The 17,647-nt window shown below is 29.6% G+C and overlaps 1 protein-coding gene across 4 annotated transcripts; it reads left to right on the top strand.

Annotated features, from left to right (window-relative positions):
* Positions 1-1,362: 1,362 nt before the first annotated feature.
* O-fut1 (O-fucosyltransferase 1) lies at positions 1,363-16,212 on the top strand. 4 transcript variants are annotated; one of them, XM_067053236.1, is made up of 8 exons: positions 1,363-1,534; positions 1,619-1,734; positions 4,942-5,065; positions 5,136-5,327; positions 6,937-7,109; positions 10,347-10,580; positions 13,952-14,044; positions 15,758-16,212. In XM_067053236.1, exons 1-8 carry the CDS (start codon positions 1,432-1,434, stop codon positions 15,947-15,949), a joined length of 1,227 nt encoding a protein of 408 aa, XP_066909337.1. In that variant the 5' UTR covers positions 1,363-1,431; the 3' UTR covers positions 15,950-16,212. The 4 variants fall into 4 exon arrangements, with proteins under 4 accessions (XP_066909337.1, XP_066909338.1, XP_014286952.1 ...); XM_067053237.1 differs by lacking the exon at positions 15,758-16,212 and adding an exon at positions 14,125-14,363; XM_014431466.3 differs by lacking the exons at positions 13,952-14,044; positions 15,758-16,212 and adding an exon at positions 12,947-13,924 and having other exon boundaries at positions 1,365-1,534.
* Positions 16,213-17,647: the final 1,435 nt, after the last annotated feature.

The following is a 17,647-nucleotide window of genomic DNA, read 5'->3' as shown; positions in this document are numbered from 1 at the left end:
ATTGATTAAGTAGCCACAGTTCCTGTATAAAATTATGATGACATCATTCAGCCACAATATCTATCCACAGTTCGAAACCAAAAAAAGACAGAGAGTGTTAGAGTCAAGTCAAAATCACCAGAGTATAAAAAGGTCCAAGTGCAAGAAGAACACCAAAACTAGCGGCACCATGTTAACATTAGAACAAAAATCAGAAGATCAACGTCTTTTCAAAACAAGAGGATCAGCGGGGACCTAAAGCTTCACAATTTACCTTAATGAATGCTGTGATATTTAGAATATTAGATTAGTTACTTTATAAATTAGAATATTACTTTAGAAATATTCGTTAACCATTTAATAGAAGGTCCAATTTTTCAATATTATTACATCTGTTGTTACAAACCGAAAAAGGAACATAATATCCAATGTCATAAAAAAATAATATTTTCAACATCTCTTTCACATCCTGATACTAACTGAAGAGATTAACGAAGTAGATTACGTGTTTTCTGCTTTCTAGTGTGTCCTGATCAGGTTACAGCATGAAGTTTCCTTTGTGTGGATCTATAATCCCATCTTTGTATGCATTTTTTAAACGGACTAGAGAATACTGGAAACTGTCTGACTAATTTTTGGGGTCCGGGCGGATTATTTGTTGAGTCTGATATAATTCTCTATAAATAAAGTTCTCGGAAAAATATTTTTTTGGTGTACGTTGTGGATTTGTATTTGGGGCCAGGGTTGGATTCATATTTGGAGCGCGGGATTGATACAATTTTAAGTTTTTGGGCGAATATACAGAAATAATATTTTCTCACTTATCGTCATTACATTTGGTGAGGTTGATATGTTGTGACTGTTCATTATCAAAGCGTATACATATTACCGCTAAACGTGGCAGTTAATAGGAATGTTAGTCAACTGATATTGCTTGTACTACTAACGATCACACAATACTCAGTGTGACATTACTGTCACGACGCTAAAATTACTGTCATGACAGTGAATTCTAGTATGATTTAACTATCAAATAGTTACAGCATGTTAGTCCCTAACACTTTTGCCGCAATAACAGAAAGTGTACGATAGTTCACTGTTAAAGCGTATATATGAGATAGTTACATCCGGTTGGGTTACAATTGGAGTGGAAAAAGTTATATTTCAAATAGAAAAGGTTTTAAGCGAAATGGAAAAGGTTTCAAGTGAAATGGAAAAGATTTCATTTGAATTGGAAAAAGTTACTATTGAAATATAAAAGTTTTCATGTAGCTTGGAAAAGGTTTCAATTGACTTGAAAATGCTTTATATGCGTAATAAAAATGAAGATTTTGATTAGCGTCTCCTGGGTGACGTCAGCTCAGGTTATCTTCCTATTTGTCTTAGTTACCAGCAAACGTTATCGTTTGTTACACTTTGGGTGGTGCCAATGTTTGAAATTATATTATCATAATGGTTTTATATTTGTTTTATGTTTGGATTTTAGTAGCAATATTATTACCTATTGTTGAATTAAAACATGATAAAGGATATATTGCTTATTGCCCATGCATGGGTAAACTTCTATTAACTAATTTTTAATAAAATATGTATTAATTAAAAAACAAGTTAGTATAAGATATTTTTAATCATATTGTAGGAAGGTTTGGAAATCAAGCAGACCATTTTTTGGGAGCTCTGGGATTTGCTAAAGGTATAAATAGAACATTAATATTACCACCCTGGGTTGAATATAAGTATGGTGAGCCGAGATCGGTGAGATATTAATTTAGGTTTCTTATGTTTACTTCTACTCCTAATAATTTCATGATTATCTTGCCTTTCTGTTTTAATTTTAATAGTTTGTTATTCAGATATTTCTAAATACTTTCTGGAAGTTCTTAAACTGGGGTAGATCAAATTCAATCAATATTTTTTTTTTTTACTTTACCCCTTTCTATTATTGGCGTCTAATAATTGATTAAAGTGTGTTAGAAAGTTGAGTCTTTAGACTACCTTATTCATTGCATCGCTATTACATTGCAGAATGTCTTAGGTTTGATGGCAATTCTGTTTAGGAAGTGCAGGAATTTGTCAGTGGAGGCCATAATTATTTTCTTTTAAGAATCCGTACAAATTAGATTATGTATGTTGTTCTGATATTGAGTATTAAACTTAAGGATTGAGGTCTGGTTCTAACATCTGGTCTTAATTATTCAGTGGTTATAATTGTGTTTTGAGTGCGGCTAAGTTAAACATTGGTTCAGCTTCAAGTGAACCAATATATTTTTTGTCTATTCAGTCTTAATGAACAATATAATTGATAGTACATCTTGTTAGCCCAAGATTCTGAGAGTAATCCTTATTTCTCATGCCACAAAAAGCCATGAGATCAAAGATTTGTAAATTACCCCCCTCAAAAAAAAAAAAGACAAAGTTGGGTATTTCAACATATTTTCAGTTGGATAAAACAGAAAAAACTTTGTTTAGGTTGAATTTAAATGTTTTTTTAGATTGCAGTTTCCAAGTGTTACTTCTACATGATTGGTGGGTATATCCTTACGTATGACACTTACTTATTATTTTGGATTATATCCTTCATTTTTATTATTACTAGTATAATTGGACTATAGCTGTTGACTTCTTCTTGGTATGTTATCTCAACATAAGCCTCTAATGAATCCTTTTCATTTGAGGTCAGTTGCTGAATTTATATAATTAAATATCAGTCGATTGTTTCAGATTATAACTGACCACTATGACTGACTGTTGTGTTCTCATTGTATAAAAGTGAGTTCAAGCCCATCTGCCATGTTGGAACTACAGTTATAAACTAGTACTTTTTTAATTTTTTGTATATTATTAGGGCTAAGATTTTCATGTAATTAAAAATGCCAAATATTTACATATATTTGTAATGATTTAAAAAAAAAAAAAAAATGTAAGCAATAATAAAGTATGTAAATGCAACAAAATTATTAAATTATGCATTTAAAGAAGCAATCTGTTTCTTGAAACAGAAAACTGTTAGAAATTCAGGCATTTATAACTATATGTCACATCAGGCTTTAGTTCTGACTTTCAAAAACAATAAGTCTTTATTTATATGTGAATACAAAATGAATTACTTTTAGGAAAAAATCCAAGAACAAAAGAATGAATATAAACATTAAACATATTCACATAGAGACCTTCCCATGTGGGAGATTAGAGTCTTTTAAGCGGAGACTAGCCGAACCTTAAAACCGGAGTTACTGGCATTTAGTTTTCCACAATTCCCTATCTCGAACGTGCCTCATCCATAATGGACCGCTACACTGTTTTGTTATTTCGTCAGCCCAGCGCTTGCGTTGTCCCCTTCATCTCTTCCTGTTCAGGGGGATTCACTCAACAGCTCGTTTCACCCAATTTCAAAAAGGTTCTATTCAAATGTCATTGTAGCTGTTACCTTCTTTCCTTTAATGATTTAAACAATCAACAGTACATCTAGAGAGCTTGTACTTGTTTTTAAGACATTTTGTAGTTGCATGTTAATTCTGTTTCCTATTTCTCCTCAGATGTCTTTCATTTTGAGAACTCCTTAATTAAGAAGTTTGGTTTTTTAAAAGAGGCACAATCTGTTATTTAAAATATATCCATATGATATGTAACATGAAGAACTTTAAGATAAAATAGTTATAGAGACTTTCCTGCTTTAATCATGTTTAAAATGCTGTTAGACAAAAACAAGAACACTTTTTCATGGTGCACACCATTTATCCAAAAAAGATTTATGAAATCATTAAAAATCATTGGTGCTATTGTTGCATGATTATATTTTCCCAACACTTAAGGTAGTTTAGAAGAAGTAGCTTTGAAGGAGATTCTAGGCAGAGTATACCAACAATGACATTGATAATATACCAGCCTTCAATATTTGTTGTCTTGTCAACTGAAACCCATGTAGAAACTTATTCAGAAAAAAAATGTAAATTCACGAACCTCGGAATCATGCTTTAATACCGTACTTATAAATTTTTTCTGACTCACAGATTGGAAATAACTTGAAACTATATTCTATTCTTCAGAGTAGGAGGAAACTTGGAATTGAATAATTTGTGTTTAATTCAAGGAATAATAAAATGAAAGTAAATATCTTGTGAGTTTTCATTAATAACATCTGAAAGAAAACTGCAACCATCCAGTAGCATAGGGCTGACATATTACTTTTGGGAAGTGCTGACTGATATTTTGAAGACATTTGTTTTCTTGTTCTCATACTCTTCAGTTTCTTATGTTAATAAAAACAACTAACATGGAATGAAAAATATAGAAATGTGTCAAGTATTTAAAAATGTGTAATTTAAAACAAAATATATAAATCAAAGTTGGTTTGAATTGATCCCAAATATGAAAAGTTGGTTGGTGTATAGTGATGTATTTATTTAAATAAAAATCCTAGCCCTAGTTATTATAACTTATGATAGATTATTATTACATTGGTCTCTTTTGTTTATTTGTTTCATGGCCCTCTGTTTCAAACTTTTTATGTATAATGCCTTATTTCCCCCAGAAAGTATATGTTGTTACTTTACTGGTAATATCATCTAACATTAACATTTTGGATGATGCTGGGTATGCTTCTCAGATATCTCAGTAAGTTTCACTGTTCATAAGAAATGGATTATAAGAGTCCTAGTCTTAAATGGTCCTTTATAATCCTTAACATATTGTTTGCATTTCGTTTGTAATAATTTCCTATATTTTAAATTTTTATATTTTTTTCAGCATTTCCAAAAAGTTTAGTTTCTTCTTGCCAGTGTAAGTTTTCTAGGACCTTGTGTTCTAGTCATATCAACTCCTCATTTATTGGTTTCAGTCGTGCTATTAATCTAACTATTTTGATAACTGTTATATTCTGATCAGATCTGAATGTTTCTTTTGATGTTTTTTCACTTACAAATTCTCAGTAAAAATTATATTACTTGTATTTTTATTTTATAGATACAAGTTCCTTTTAATAAATATTTCAAGGTAGATCCTCTGTTAGAGTTTCATGATGTAGTATTAATGGAAGATTTTATGCATGATATTGCTCCAAAAATTTGGCCTCCGGACAAAAGGATAGGTAAAGAATATTTAACTGTCTATGTATGTTTATAAAGTGCATGCCACTTTATCAGTGGTTTTTATTTCAGCATTTTGCTACTCATCTCGTGGTTCGAGTGGTGGATGTAGTGCAAAAGAAGGCAATCCATTTGGACCATTTTGGGATACTTTTAATATAGATTTTGTTGGCTCTGAATTTTATGGTCCTTTACACTATGATGTTTACTACAGTGATATGCCGGAAAAATGGAATCAGAAATATCCTATTGAGATGTTTCCAGGTAATACATTTTTATTATATCTTTTTGAGGTTTTATATTGTTTATCTTCAATTTTGTTTGATTATTAAAATTTCCTTCTTATTTGTAATTTTTTGTAACACTTGTCATTGTTAAATGTAATAATAATTTTTCATTTTCTTAATGACCTGATATAAGCTTATTTATTCACTTTAGGGTAGTATAATGAAAGGGGATTTAATTTTAGTTCACAAAAGCTATTTTCATCTGTAACTTAAATAAATGTTCTTTTATTTGTATTATATCACTCAATGGTTTTTAAGATGAAATTCTATATGTTTGGGCTATGAGCATATCAGTCATGGGTTACTAGAGTGGTCAATATCGTAATGACTTGTGATTGGTACAACATTGTGGCTGAACCCAAATTAAGGAAAGGTTAGGTTATTTCTCTTACTTATGTTAATGAAATATTTCTTTCACCAACTGATGATTGCTTTCACTAACAACCCTGACGTTATATTGTTTATATTAGTTAATAATTTGAACTTTCTAAAACCCATCATTCTTTAAATCAAAATGATGTTGATACCACCAATTGCTGTTTACATACAGCTATCCACTTTGCTTTCCAATCTGAAATTAGGAAAATCAACCCTAACATAATCCTCCTATCTGCATTTTGGGCTACTCCTTGAATGTTTACCATTCATCTCAATGCTTCTTAATTTTTTTAGGCATTCATTTGATACTAAGTCCAACAGCATTACATACCTGTACATTTCAGGCAATGCAATCATTCCCATTATACTTAACGGGTACCCATATACATTGAAAATATAAGTGATATTAGGGAAAGATGTTTTCCTGATAAACAGTAGAATATTATTATAAAAGTCTATTCAGCACACATAATTAGCAAAACTACATAGTTTATAATGACTATGTTTATATATTTAATAAGTAGGTAATGAGCTAACCAGTACTGGATAGTATCTCTTCAATTAAATAGTCGAGCGAAAAGAAACATTCATAGTAACTTTGAAAACTAAACATGTGATAAGTATCCCATAGAAAACATGGGACACAGAGTCTATCATTAGAAGTAGGTTTAATCCGTGCTTATTCATATGCTTTTCCAAAAACGTCAAGTTTTTACACTTTAAAACACAATATGTTATATAGATGAGTGCAACTGAGTGTTGATGTCGACATCGAAATCTATAAAACCAGATTTGTACAATCAATTTGCAGACTGAACTGCAATTTCATAACTGCAGTTATGAAACCTCTCATTTTTTAAGAACTTATATTGAAGTTACGATAAAAATTGAAAGTAATCACTTCTCCATATATTCTCATTCTTCTGTTTCCACATTTGTCAAAGTCTATCGCTCCGGAGAACCCAAAATGGGGGGTCTATATTACTGAATTTTATATATATGTACAGTTTTTTTTAATGAAATTTTTGATTAGATATATGAAATTGAGCTGGTACACATGTGTGTCCCTCTCCTCTCATTAAAATTTTTGGATCCACCATTGGAATCATATCTCAGAAATCTTGTTTTATTACTTTAAATAATTAGTAGATTATATTTGTACAAATTGTTTACTTCTTATTTTATTATTATGACTTTCCCCCCCTCAGTTTTAGCATTCACTGGAGCTCCTGCATCATTTCCAGTTCAAAAAGAAAATACAAAATTACAAAAATATTTAAAATGGAGTGATAAAATTTCAGATGAAGCAAAGGAATTCATTAAAAAGACTTTACCCAGAGGAGCCTTTATTGGAATTCATCTCCGTAATGGAATTGATTGGGTATCATTGTTTAAATACTTGACAGTTTTATATTTTTATTTTACCCTTGTTGATTATTTTATGATAATTAAATTATTTTTTATTCTTTATGTGTGCAATGAAATTATGACCCTACCTATTCTTTATGGAATATACTCATAGAATTTATCATAAGCATATGGCAATTTAGTGTTTATAGGAAAATTAGAATTAATCTTTTATTTAAATTTATAATAAGTAAGAATTAAAAACATGTGATCTTACATTAAGAAGAGGCATTATTCTCTTCCACCACATCTTCTATCTTTGAGGAAGACAATGAATCAGTTCAGGCTTCTCTGGTCCTTGATCGAATACTGAGGAGGTTTTAGAAGCTATCACTTTTAAATAGTATTGTATAACAGTAGAAAAGAACTTACAAAGAAATACCACACCATCAAAACTAAAAACCACTGGTCATCTAAGACACTTGCATGATTGTCGTTAAAAGAATCAATAGATTTTCTCCCAATCATGCAGTTATTCATAATGGCCACGTTGTTTTTCCCAAATCATGTATGCCTTTGCCTCAAATTTGTAAAACTTGTGTACATACAGCTTTGTTTTACATATATATTTGTTTATATTTACATATCATTTGTTTACATCAAATTTGTTGTTTACATGTATACATGCATTGTTGTGTACCATATTTGTAAAAAACTTTGTTGTTTCATTGATTCGTTAAAACTTCAAATTATTTTATTTTTATTTACCTATTTATAAAATGTGTGAGTTAGGTTTCCCCACCTGACCGTTTATTTTTAAGGCCCTAGTTTAATGAACCTGTTATTATATGAACCATTAAATAAATCTAGATTATTTTAAAAACAACGACATAAAGAAATATCATTAAACATCAACTCTTATGCCAGTAATTGGTGAACTTATTTCTCAAATATCTTTTTATTTTTGTGAATCATGTTTTCACTGCCTATATTCTATTCTGACATATTATTTATATCCTTTATAAATTTTCTTTACACATCTCTTAGAGCATAATTTTGAAAAAGAAACTACATGCTAGTTCTTTCTCCATTTTTTAACTTACATTATTTTGTTAAACCCTTCAGTTCTAACCTCTGGGATTTGGAATTGATAATGAGTAACCCAAGCTATTGAGAAAACAGGAGAAGAGATTGTGGAATTTTCAAGCAGTGAAACTTTTTTCTGGTTTTACTTCCATATTTACATCTACAAAATTACATATCATTCTTGTGTGAGGAATCTTAGCAAGTATTATCTACTAGGAAAAATAAATGTGGAGACAGCAATATGGCCTTAACTTGGGCCATTGTTGCTTCCATTGATTAAATGATAACTTAATATTATCATGTAATAAATTTGCATTAAATTTGTAAAAACTAATTATGTAATGATTTAACAATGATTACTATTTTTAAAAAAAATTAAAATTATAACTGTTTAATTATTTCATTTTCTTCAATTATCTGATAACGATGTGCCTGTGATAGGCAAGGAGGCTGACGTAGCATCGTGCAATATTTGACTCAGGTGCACTACTAGTTTAAAGATTGGTAGTTGATATGGGGATTGACTTTTATGTTTTGAAAGGTTCACATAATAAAATCTCTTTTACACACTTTTGCTAGAATAGATCAGTAACCCATAGGACAATTGTGCCCTGTAAACAAACCCTCAGAGATTGTTGGAATGGATCTTCTGGTGAAATATCTTTCTGGCATCTCTATATTCACTTTACTTTCTATTTATCAGTAATTGAACATTCATTGATGGATCAACAAAATATTGTTGCTCTGGAATTATTATGATGGAACAGTAAAATTTTGTGAAGTTAACTTTAGTTTGTTGGCGGGCTCAAAAATGCATTTATTAGATGTTTAAAAATCCGCACGATTGTACTTACAAATTTTGCCATGGGAGAGAAGACCAATTACTCCCCTTATGGCAGAATAATGACACATTTTTTAGTTGTGATTTAGAAGTGAGAGTGTGCAGTTGTACTTCTGGTAAGTATACTATTATACTTCTGGGGCCTCGATATAGAGGGTACAGTTTGGAATCTTTGAATTGATCCTGATAAGTTGATTATCCCAGGACTTTTATAATAATGATGGTTTTGACTCTTTTTCTTTTTTTTAAAGCAAGAATAGTGACCCTTTGATCTTTAATATTTGATCTAGTGTGAAGACAAGAGTATTGAAACTCCTTCATCTCTACTAATATTATTTTACTAGTTATTGTTGGTTTAGGATTTACTATGGGCTTTAGCTGTTCTCTATACTATGAGCTTTAGCTGTTCTCTATACTATGAGCTTTAGCTATTCTCTGTACTATGAGCTTAAGATATTCTCTATACTCTATACTATGAGCTTTAGCTGTTCTCTATACTATGTGCTTAAGCTATTCTCTATACTATGAGCTTTAGCTGTTCTCTGTGCTATGAGGTTTAGTTGTTCTCTGTACTAGGAGCTTTAGCTGTTCTCTATACTATGAGCTTAAGATATTCTCTATACTATGAGCTTTAGCTGTTCTCTATACTATGAGCTTTAGCTGTTCTCTATACTATGAGCTTTAGATGATGTTCTCTGTGCTATGAGCTTTAGTTGTTCTCTGTACTAGGAGCTTTAGCTGTTCTCTGTACTAGGAGCTTTAGGTGTTCTGTATACTTCTATAACAGTATCCAAATATTGAGTTAGAACTCTAAAATGCAGTAGTATATTATTGCTGTATTAATCTATGAATAATATTTAAATTTTTGTTAAAATAAAAAAAAAGGTTCATACTTTAGATTCAACTTGGGTTTACCGTAGTTTTTCAAATGACCATGTCATTTTATATTGTTTATTTGTCATAAAATTAATGTTCTGTTTTTAAAAACAAAATGTAGTAATAACATGAAGGAGATGGTCAGGGGTACGATAAAAAAGGAACAAAAGATAGTTTACAATTATTTATATTGCTGATGTTTTGCCCCACTTTGCAGAACTTCATCAGATAGACATATAGTGCCGTGCAAAAAGGTTGGCAAATAAATAGTTGCTTACTCTTTTTGACCTCACCCCTGACCATCTCCTTCATATTCAGTTACGGTAAATTATTTTTGTATATAATATATTAATTATTTAAAGTATCAAATGATGATAATTTAAGAGTTATTTTCAACATTAAACTCCCCTCTCCCCTTTGTCAATCAGTTCTTTCTATATATTATGATTTTTTCCTTAATGGTTTTAGGTCCGTGCTTGTGAACATGTGGATAAATCTCCTCTCCTGTTTGCTGCGCCCCAATGTGTTGGCTATTCTGGAAAACAAAAGGCTACCAAAGAAATGTGCCTTCCAAGTGAAGATATAATTATTAGACAAATTAAGAGGCATGCTCGATCACTTGGTACAATTAAGTCATTGGTTGTTGCCTCGGACTCCAACCATATGTTACCAGTGCTATCTAAGGCTCTCTCTCGAATGGAGGTATAAAATAAAAATAATTAGTTTTAAAAATTTAAACATTTCATATTAACTTTATTGTAATCTAAATGATCTAAGTAACAAATAAACATACCAATTGCTTAAAACTTAATGCTTGAAATAAATTTCTCATATTATACACATATAGGTGTATGTATTCCAATATTTATTCATTTAATATTTTTCTTTATTACATTTTTGGTTTAAAATTGACAAATTTGAGGTAAAGCAATTTATCAATTAACAAAAAAAGTATTGAACTCCCCCCCCCAAAAAAAAAAGTGACAAATGCTCTTGGAATAGTAATAACCAGTGATTTAGGGCAACTATGAAAAAGTCTCTCTAGAATAAGCTTATTATAGAGAACATTCAGTGGTATTATTTTTAATTTAGATTCCCGCTTCGCCTCTACTAATACTTCAAGGTTATGTTGTTACCAGATGACCAAGTATGACAATTTCAACCAAACCTTCTGTTGGGGCCATCTTTGTCAAATGGTAGAAACATTATTCAAACCAGTCCTGCTTCTGATTCAAGTTCACTAAGGTGGCCATCACAACCACCTAAAAATAATTGGGGATTGGGTAATGTGAATTAATGCAAAATTTCATTATGGTGGTTTTTTCTTAGTTTTGAAATATGATGGAGGTAATTAAAACAAATCCAACTTTCCACCCATGAATAAATAAAAAAAAACAAAAACGAACAATGCATTTTCTTCTGAAATGTTAGTATAAATTCATAGACCCTCCTAAATTTACTGATTATAGCCTAAGCCACATTTCTGTATTCCAATTTAAATTGTAAAGATAAAAACTCAAATGAAGTGTTCCCGCTAAAGAAGTTATAAATGAAAAATTCAAAAAAAATTTTCATCATAACCAATTTTTTTTTACCTAATCTGATTGGTGCTAGAAATGAAGATACCAATTAATCAGTCCTTAATCTTTAAGAAAGGATATATGACTTTGTTCAAAGGAAAAATGTATTTCTTCTTATCCTTGAAAAACTTGAAGAAATGTTAGTTATAATTAGATGTTTTGAAGGTTGGAGTTCAATTTTTCAATTTCTTAAAACTAGCTCAATTTTAAGTTTCAGAAAAAATATGCAAGGTACTATACAGAAAGGAGTATTTAAACTCTTCCAAGCAAAATTCCCTTTTTAATTTCCCGTAAAATTTAATATAGCATCTTGTTTTGCTTAGCTTTTCTATAGTGTATTTCCAGACGAATTTACCACTAGCCAAAAACTAACAAGAAATAAGTTATTGTAGAAAAACTTTTAAAAGTTTGATTAAAAGTGTATAGATATATTCATATTGGTAAGATTAATTGATTGATAACACAGTGTCAGTCTGTTCAGCGTTTTATATCAAATAAAGGTGGCTTAAAATTGGGTCGATCTGTGTTTAGCCTTAAAAGATGAAGAGTTTTTTGGATATGGTATCTGAATGCTGCCAGAAAAATAGGAAAAAATAGCGACTAGTGGTGTGCAATTTTTTTTAATTAAACATAATATACCGTTCTTTTACAATAAATTCCTAATTTTTGATAGAAAATGGCAGGTACTTATTTGTACTCCTAATATTTAAATTTACATTAATTTTCCAACATTAGTTTCCTGTCAAAATAAGTCAGAAATTACCCTCTCTTTTTAAATAAAGAAAGTTATTCTAAGAGAAGAGTGACTTAAAAATTGAATGATTTTTTAATAGTTAATGATTGCCTAGCAGAAAAAGGTTTATGGTAGAAACAACTCAAGGAACACACTTTATAGGATCATGGGGCCACCAGTCAAGGAATAGTTAGTTAAAGCTATTATGAGGCTTAAGAATTACAAAGCTCCTTGTCTAGAAGTTTCTTTAAAGCTTTTAAAGTTAAGTGGCTCTTGAAGGGCTTAACTGAAATGATACATCTACCAGTATATTACATAATACATAATTTTCAATAGTTAGCATGTAATATTCTCTTTTTAATATTTTATTTCATTGCTTTATCCTAATTGCAGAATGAAAAAGAAAAAGCAAAGAAGTAGGCAATGAAAAAAAACAATACAATAGGGCCAAAGTATCATTCTCCAATATTTTCTTGAAAGAGGGGTGGGAGTTATGAACAAAACCTACCCATCTTTCATCAGTTTTTGGCTTGCATAAAGTAGCTAATCTCTTCTTGAGCTTATTGAACCCAAGAAACTGAGTAAACCTATTAGACTGAGTTATGTTGATAGATGTTTAAGGATATTTATAGAGTCAAGTTGGATATAGTGGTATATCAACTTGCCTTCTTTTTAATCTCACTCTTATAATGGCCATCTTAGTCCAAACTTATTGCATAGTCATCAACTGATCGGTTCATCTTGTGTATATACAGGGTCTGTTCATAAAGTTTCAAGACAGATTTTTTCCTGACTAGAGAAGGCTGTGCAGACAGATTCCACCGACATGAAGAACTTGATTGGAACATCGACTAACAGACTACACAAGCAGCAGTTGTCTCCGAGACACTGGAGTCAGTAGATCATCAGTGACCTCTCTCAAAAACTCAAAAATGCAGCACTGTTTGGAGCAGCACTTACCGATATCTCACTGTTAGATTAATTGCTGTTTGTTGTGTACGGAATCCAACGTCTAAAGGAATTTTCTAATGCTGTAAATACCAGGTTCTGCTTAATTTGGTTATCATTAATTAAAATATTGAAAAAATTATATTTTGTAAATGAATTAAACTATTGTACAAAAGGAAAATATGTATATAATTATTAGTTCTTTAATTAAGGTAAATAAGTGGTGTTAATAAAATAAATAAATGAAGCAGTCAAATTTTATAACAAAGGAAACAATAAAAAAATATAAGAATCAATTATTATAAACTAAACAGGGCAAAAGAGAGTTTTTAACAACAAAGAAAATATTTTATGGTCGATAATTAATTAATTAAATCAGTTGGATGAAAACTATTAATGTCTATCTGACCTTAAGTTGAGGATGAAGGCCATGTAGATGATAGCCTTAGGAGGATGATGGAAAAATATCTCACTTGTTGATCGTAATCCCCTCGTAAGCAGACATAGTTACCTCGTAAGCAGACATTGATACCTAATAGGATAAGCACTAGTAGATGTTATGAGGCCACAAAGTCGACTGACTGTTTAAACATATGTCCATGGTTACAGCTGCACTCTTAATCCTTATTACAAAAAGTTGGATATTCATATTTACAAAATATTTTACATTATATTACTGTATAATTTATATAAATAAAATAAGTAGATTGGTGTCAATGTTATTTGATGTGCAATATGGTTACTTAAAAAAATGATAAAAATTTTCTATCCAAATAAAATAAAATGTTTACGTGCATAAACACTGTTTGAAGGATCAAGTCCACCCAGAGATCAAAGATATTCAGGATGGCACTGAAACTGAAGTTGTGACACCAGGTGAAGGAGGAGAAGCAGAAAGGAGTGATGTAAGCTGCAGCCACTATTAGTAAGGTTTGCAATTGAGAACTGGGCTTCACCATCATAAAAATTTATTTATTGTTCCCAGAAATAAATTGATCTTAAAATCGTGTGAGAAAATGAAAATTAATAAATTTGGAAGAGATGGCCAGGCAGGGGAGAAAAAAAGATTTGGTCTTGGTGGATGGATGAAGATGCTAAAATGATTTAATTAAATACGACTATGCTGGTTAATTTTTGTGAAAAACCAGATGTCAAAATATGTATGAATTAACCTAAATGTATGTATTAGTATAAATGTTGAAGAATTATTTATCAGATATAGAAGTAGCTTGTTATTTCTCGTTTTCACAAATTTATGTAATTTCTGGTAATTTGAAAGCAAGAATTGATAAGATATCACAATTTCTTACTGTTCTTTGTGGATGCTTAACTTGAATAGTTATGTTGAGGTTTGAACATAGTCTTAATTATTATATTGAGGGACGTGAAACCTCTGTGTGGGTCTTTTGTGACACTTCCTCAATTGATCAAGAGATCCTATATGAATCTTCTACTTCTTGAGAAAACATATCCTTGGGATTTGTTTATATCATATCTTCAAATTTCAATATTACCTGTTTAAGGTGCTGCAGTTTGTAAAAGAGAAGGGTTTCACCTTTGTATAGAATGTATCCATCTGTTTCTTCATTCTTAGAAGAAATCTGTTTCTAATTTTGTCTTCTTTAGATGATATTTTAAAATTTAATGTTTTATTTTTAAAATTTATGTCTTTTGGAATGAGGGATTTATTGAGAAATCACTTGAAAAAGTTTCAGAATGAATCACCGATTTAGAAAGGAAGCAGGGTAAATCCAAAGTTTTGGCTTTTAGAGGTCATTTTATTTGCTTACCATGAGAAAATTGGAATGTATAAATAGAATTTCAAATATATAGACATTAAGAAATGTTATGTATTCAATTTTATAACCTTGATTTTCTAAAATTTTTATTTTTTATAAGATTTCTAAGAATAAAAGCAATTGAAGCAAAGCTTTATGATGAATACCTTACGTTTCTTTCAACTTAGTGTTGTCAGAACTTAAATTTCTTTTGGAAATTAAAGTACTGGTATTTTTTCTTGGAATTTTTGTATTTTATTGGTTCAAAGAAGTGATTCTCAAAATGATCCTTGTGGCAGCTTAAGGAGTACTGTAATACCAAATATGCCATAAGGGTACTGTGAAATTTGAAATAGTTTAATTAAATATATAATCAAAGCAATTAAAAAATTATTATATTTTTTTATTGCGATTATTTGTATTTTATATTTCTCTTTTATTTACTACTTTAGTTTATTATTTCATTTGTATTTTATGTTTCTTTTTTATTCACTACTTTAGTTAATTATTTCATTTAAAAACATGTATATTTAATAGGGTTGCCATGAATATAGTTTGATAATTGAGTGTGCGACTAGACAAATCATTTTGAGAACTACTGGTCCAAATTTGGTTGCTATTGTTAATATATTAATAAAGATGATTTTGATTAATGGACAAAATAAATAAGTTTGTAATACTTAGTTTGATTAATTTGTAATAATTAAGTGCACTTCAACTATTTTTTATCTAATTTGTTTTTTTAATATATCCCTTTTTATTTGAGTATTAAATATTTTAATAGAAATAAATGAAATATTATGATTAGCTAACTGATTTTTTGTTTATAACTGTTTACAGATAGCTGTTGTGAAGGCTGAAGGATCAAGCCCTCATGTAGAATTGTCTATATTGGGATTGTCAAATTACTTTATTGGAAATTGCATTTCTTCTTTTACAGCGTTTGTAAAACGTGAACGAGATGTCAGGGGTCTTCCTTCAGGATTTTGGTCATACCCAATATCTATGTCCTCTAAGCATGATGAACTATAGTTGTTAAAAATGTTTATAATGAATGTGCACTTAGTGTTATTATCACAATTGTATGTACGACAAATGAATGTGATCTCGTGAAACATTAAGTACAATCTCATATTAAAAGTAACACTAGATAATGATAATGTAAAATCATATCTAGTATACTTTACAATGTGTTGTCATTTATTATCTATTGAGAATGGTTTTGAAAAGTATGAAAGAAAAAAGATCTGTTGAATATTGAGTACATGTCGTTTTCTTTTAAAAGATACGAATAATATTCATATTCCGAATGATTCAGAAATGAATATTATTCGTATCTTTTAAAAGATACGAATAAAAAAAAATAATTAGGAAGAGGGAGACAGATTAAGAGGACGATAACTTGAATTTTGTTCATCTCTACCTCATATGTTAACCACTACTATTGCAATGTATTTAATTTCAATCAGAATTATTTTTTATAACAGTACTTATGCATTCCATGAATGTCTTTGTTATAAATAAGTATTATATACAACCTAAAAAGTAATAAAATTCTTCTAGTATTTATTATGATTTTATTATATATCGTATATTATATATAGATAGTATAATCTATGGAGTACGTCAAGTACAAACTATTTTTTTTTTTTTCAGATGTGACACTTTTTAAGCAAAGCAATGATAGGATTTACTTATTAACATACAGTGATGTGAAAAAAGTCTTGGAACAAAATTATATTTGATACAATTTAATCTGCAAGGAGAGGAAAATCAGGATTAATGATAAACAAATGCAGTCATGCCCCGCTTTTCACAACCCCTTTTAAAGTGAATTCTATCACGCAATTATTGTAGATGTTTATTATGGGTACATGCTATTATGTGTTAACAATCACAAATGGTTATCTTTCAATTTTTTTCAAAATTTTCAAGAAAATATCAATTGAGCTTAGTTTCTATTGGATGAGTCAGAAAAATAAATACATATCCAACAGAAGAAGAAGTGATTTTAGAATTTTTTAAAATGTATATCTTTGAAAACAATAGAAATCAATCATTTTCGGTTATTTTATTGTAGTTCCATTATCTATTACATTACATACAATTTGTTGGATTTAGGTATGAAGGTTTTAATTCTGTAAGAAAATATCAATTGAGCTTAGTTACTTTTGGATGAGTCAGAAAAATAAATACATAAACAACAGAAGAAGAAGTAATTTTTTATAAGATCTCAAAAACTCATACCTTTGAAAACAGTAGTAATCAATCATTTTCGTTTTTTTTTATTGTTCCATTATCTACTATATTACATAAAATTTGTAGGATTTCGGTATGAAGATTTTAATTCAATAAGAAAATATCAATTGAGCTTAGTTGCTATTGGATGAGACAGAAAAATAAATACATAACCAACAGAAGAGAAGTCATTTTTTAAACTTTCAATAAATTATATCTTAGGAAACACTGGAAATCAATCATTTTCAGTTATTTAGTTGTTCCATTATCTACTATATTACATAGTATTTGTTGGATTTCAGTATGAAGATTTTATTTTTATAAGAAAATATCAATTGATCTTAGTTGCTATTGTATGAGTCAGAAAAATAAATACATAACCAAAAGAAGAAGTAATTTTTGAAGTTTTCGAAAACTTATATCTTTGAAAAAACGAGTAATCAATCATTTTCAGTTAATTTATTTTAATGCCATTATCTACTACATTACATA

Source organism: Halyomorpha halys, unplaced genomic scaffold (genome assembly GCF_000696795.3).
Source record: "Halyomorpha halys isolate HHAL.00 unplaced genomic scaffold, Hhal_1.1 Scaffold977.1, whole genome shotgun sequence".
Lineage (NCBI taxonomy): Eukaryota > Metazoa > Arthropoda > Insecta > Hemiptera > Pentatomidae > Halyomorpha > Halyomorpha halys.
Note: the sequence above shows the minus strand (reverse complement) of the source record. Positions and strands in the feature narration are given on the sequence as shown.

Excerpts from the sequence above, each read along its gene's own strand:
- O-fut1 (XM_067053236.1), top strand. The coding sequence starts at position 1,432 with ATGGTTTTATATTTGTTTTATGTTTGGATTTTAGTAGCAATATTATTA. Across the intron at positions 5,328-6,936 it reads TCCTATTGAGATGTTTCCAG|TTTTAGCATTCACTGGAGCT; the intron begins GTAATACATTTT and ends TCCCCCCCTCAG. Across the intron at positions 14,045-15,757 it reads GAGAAGCAGAAAGGAGTGAT|ATAGCTGTTGTGAAGGCTGA; the intron begins GTAAGCTGCAGC and ends AACTGTTTACAG.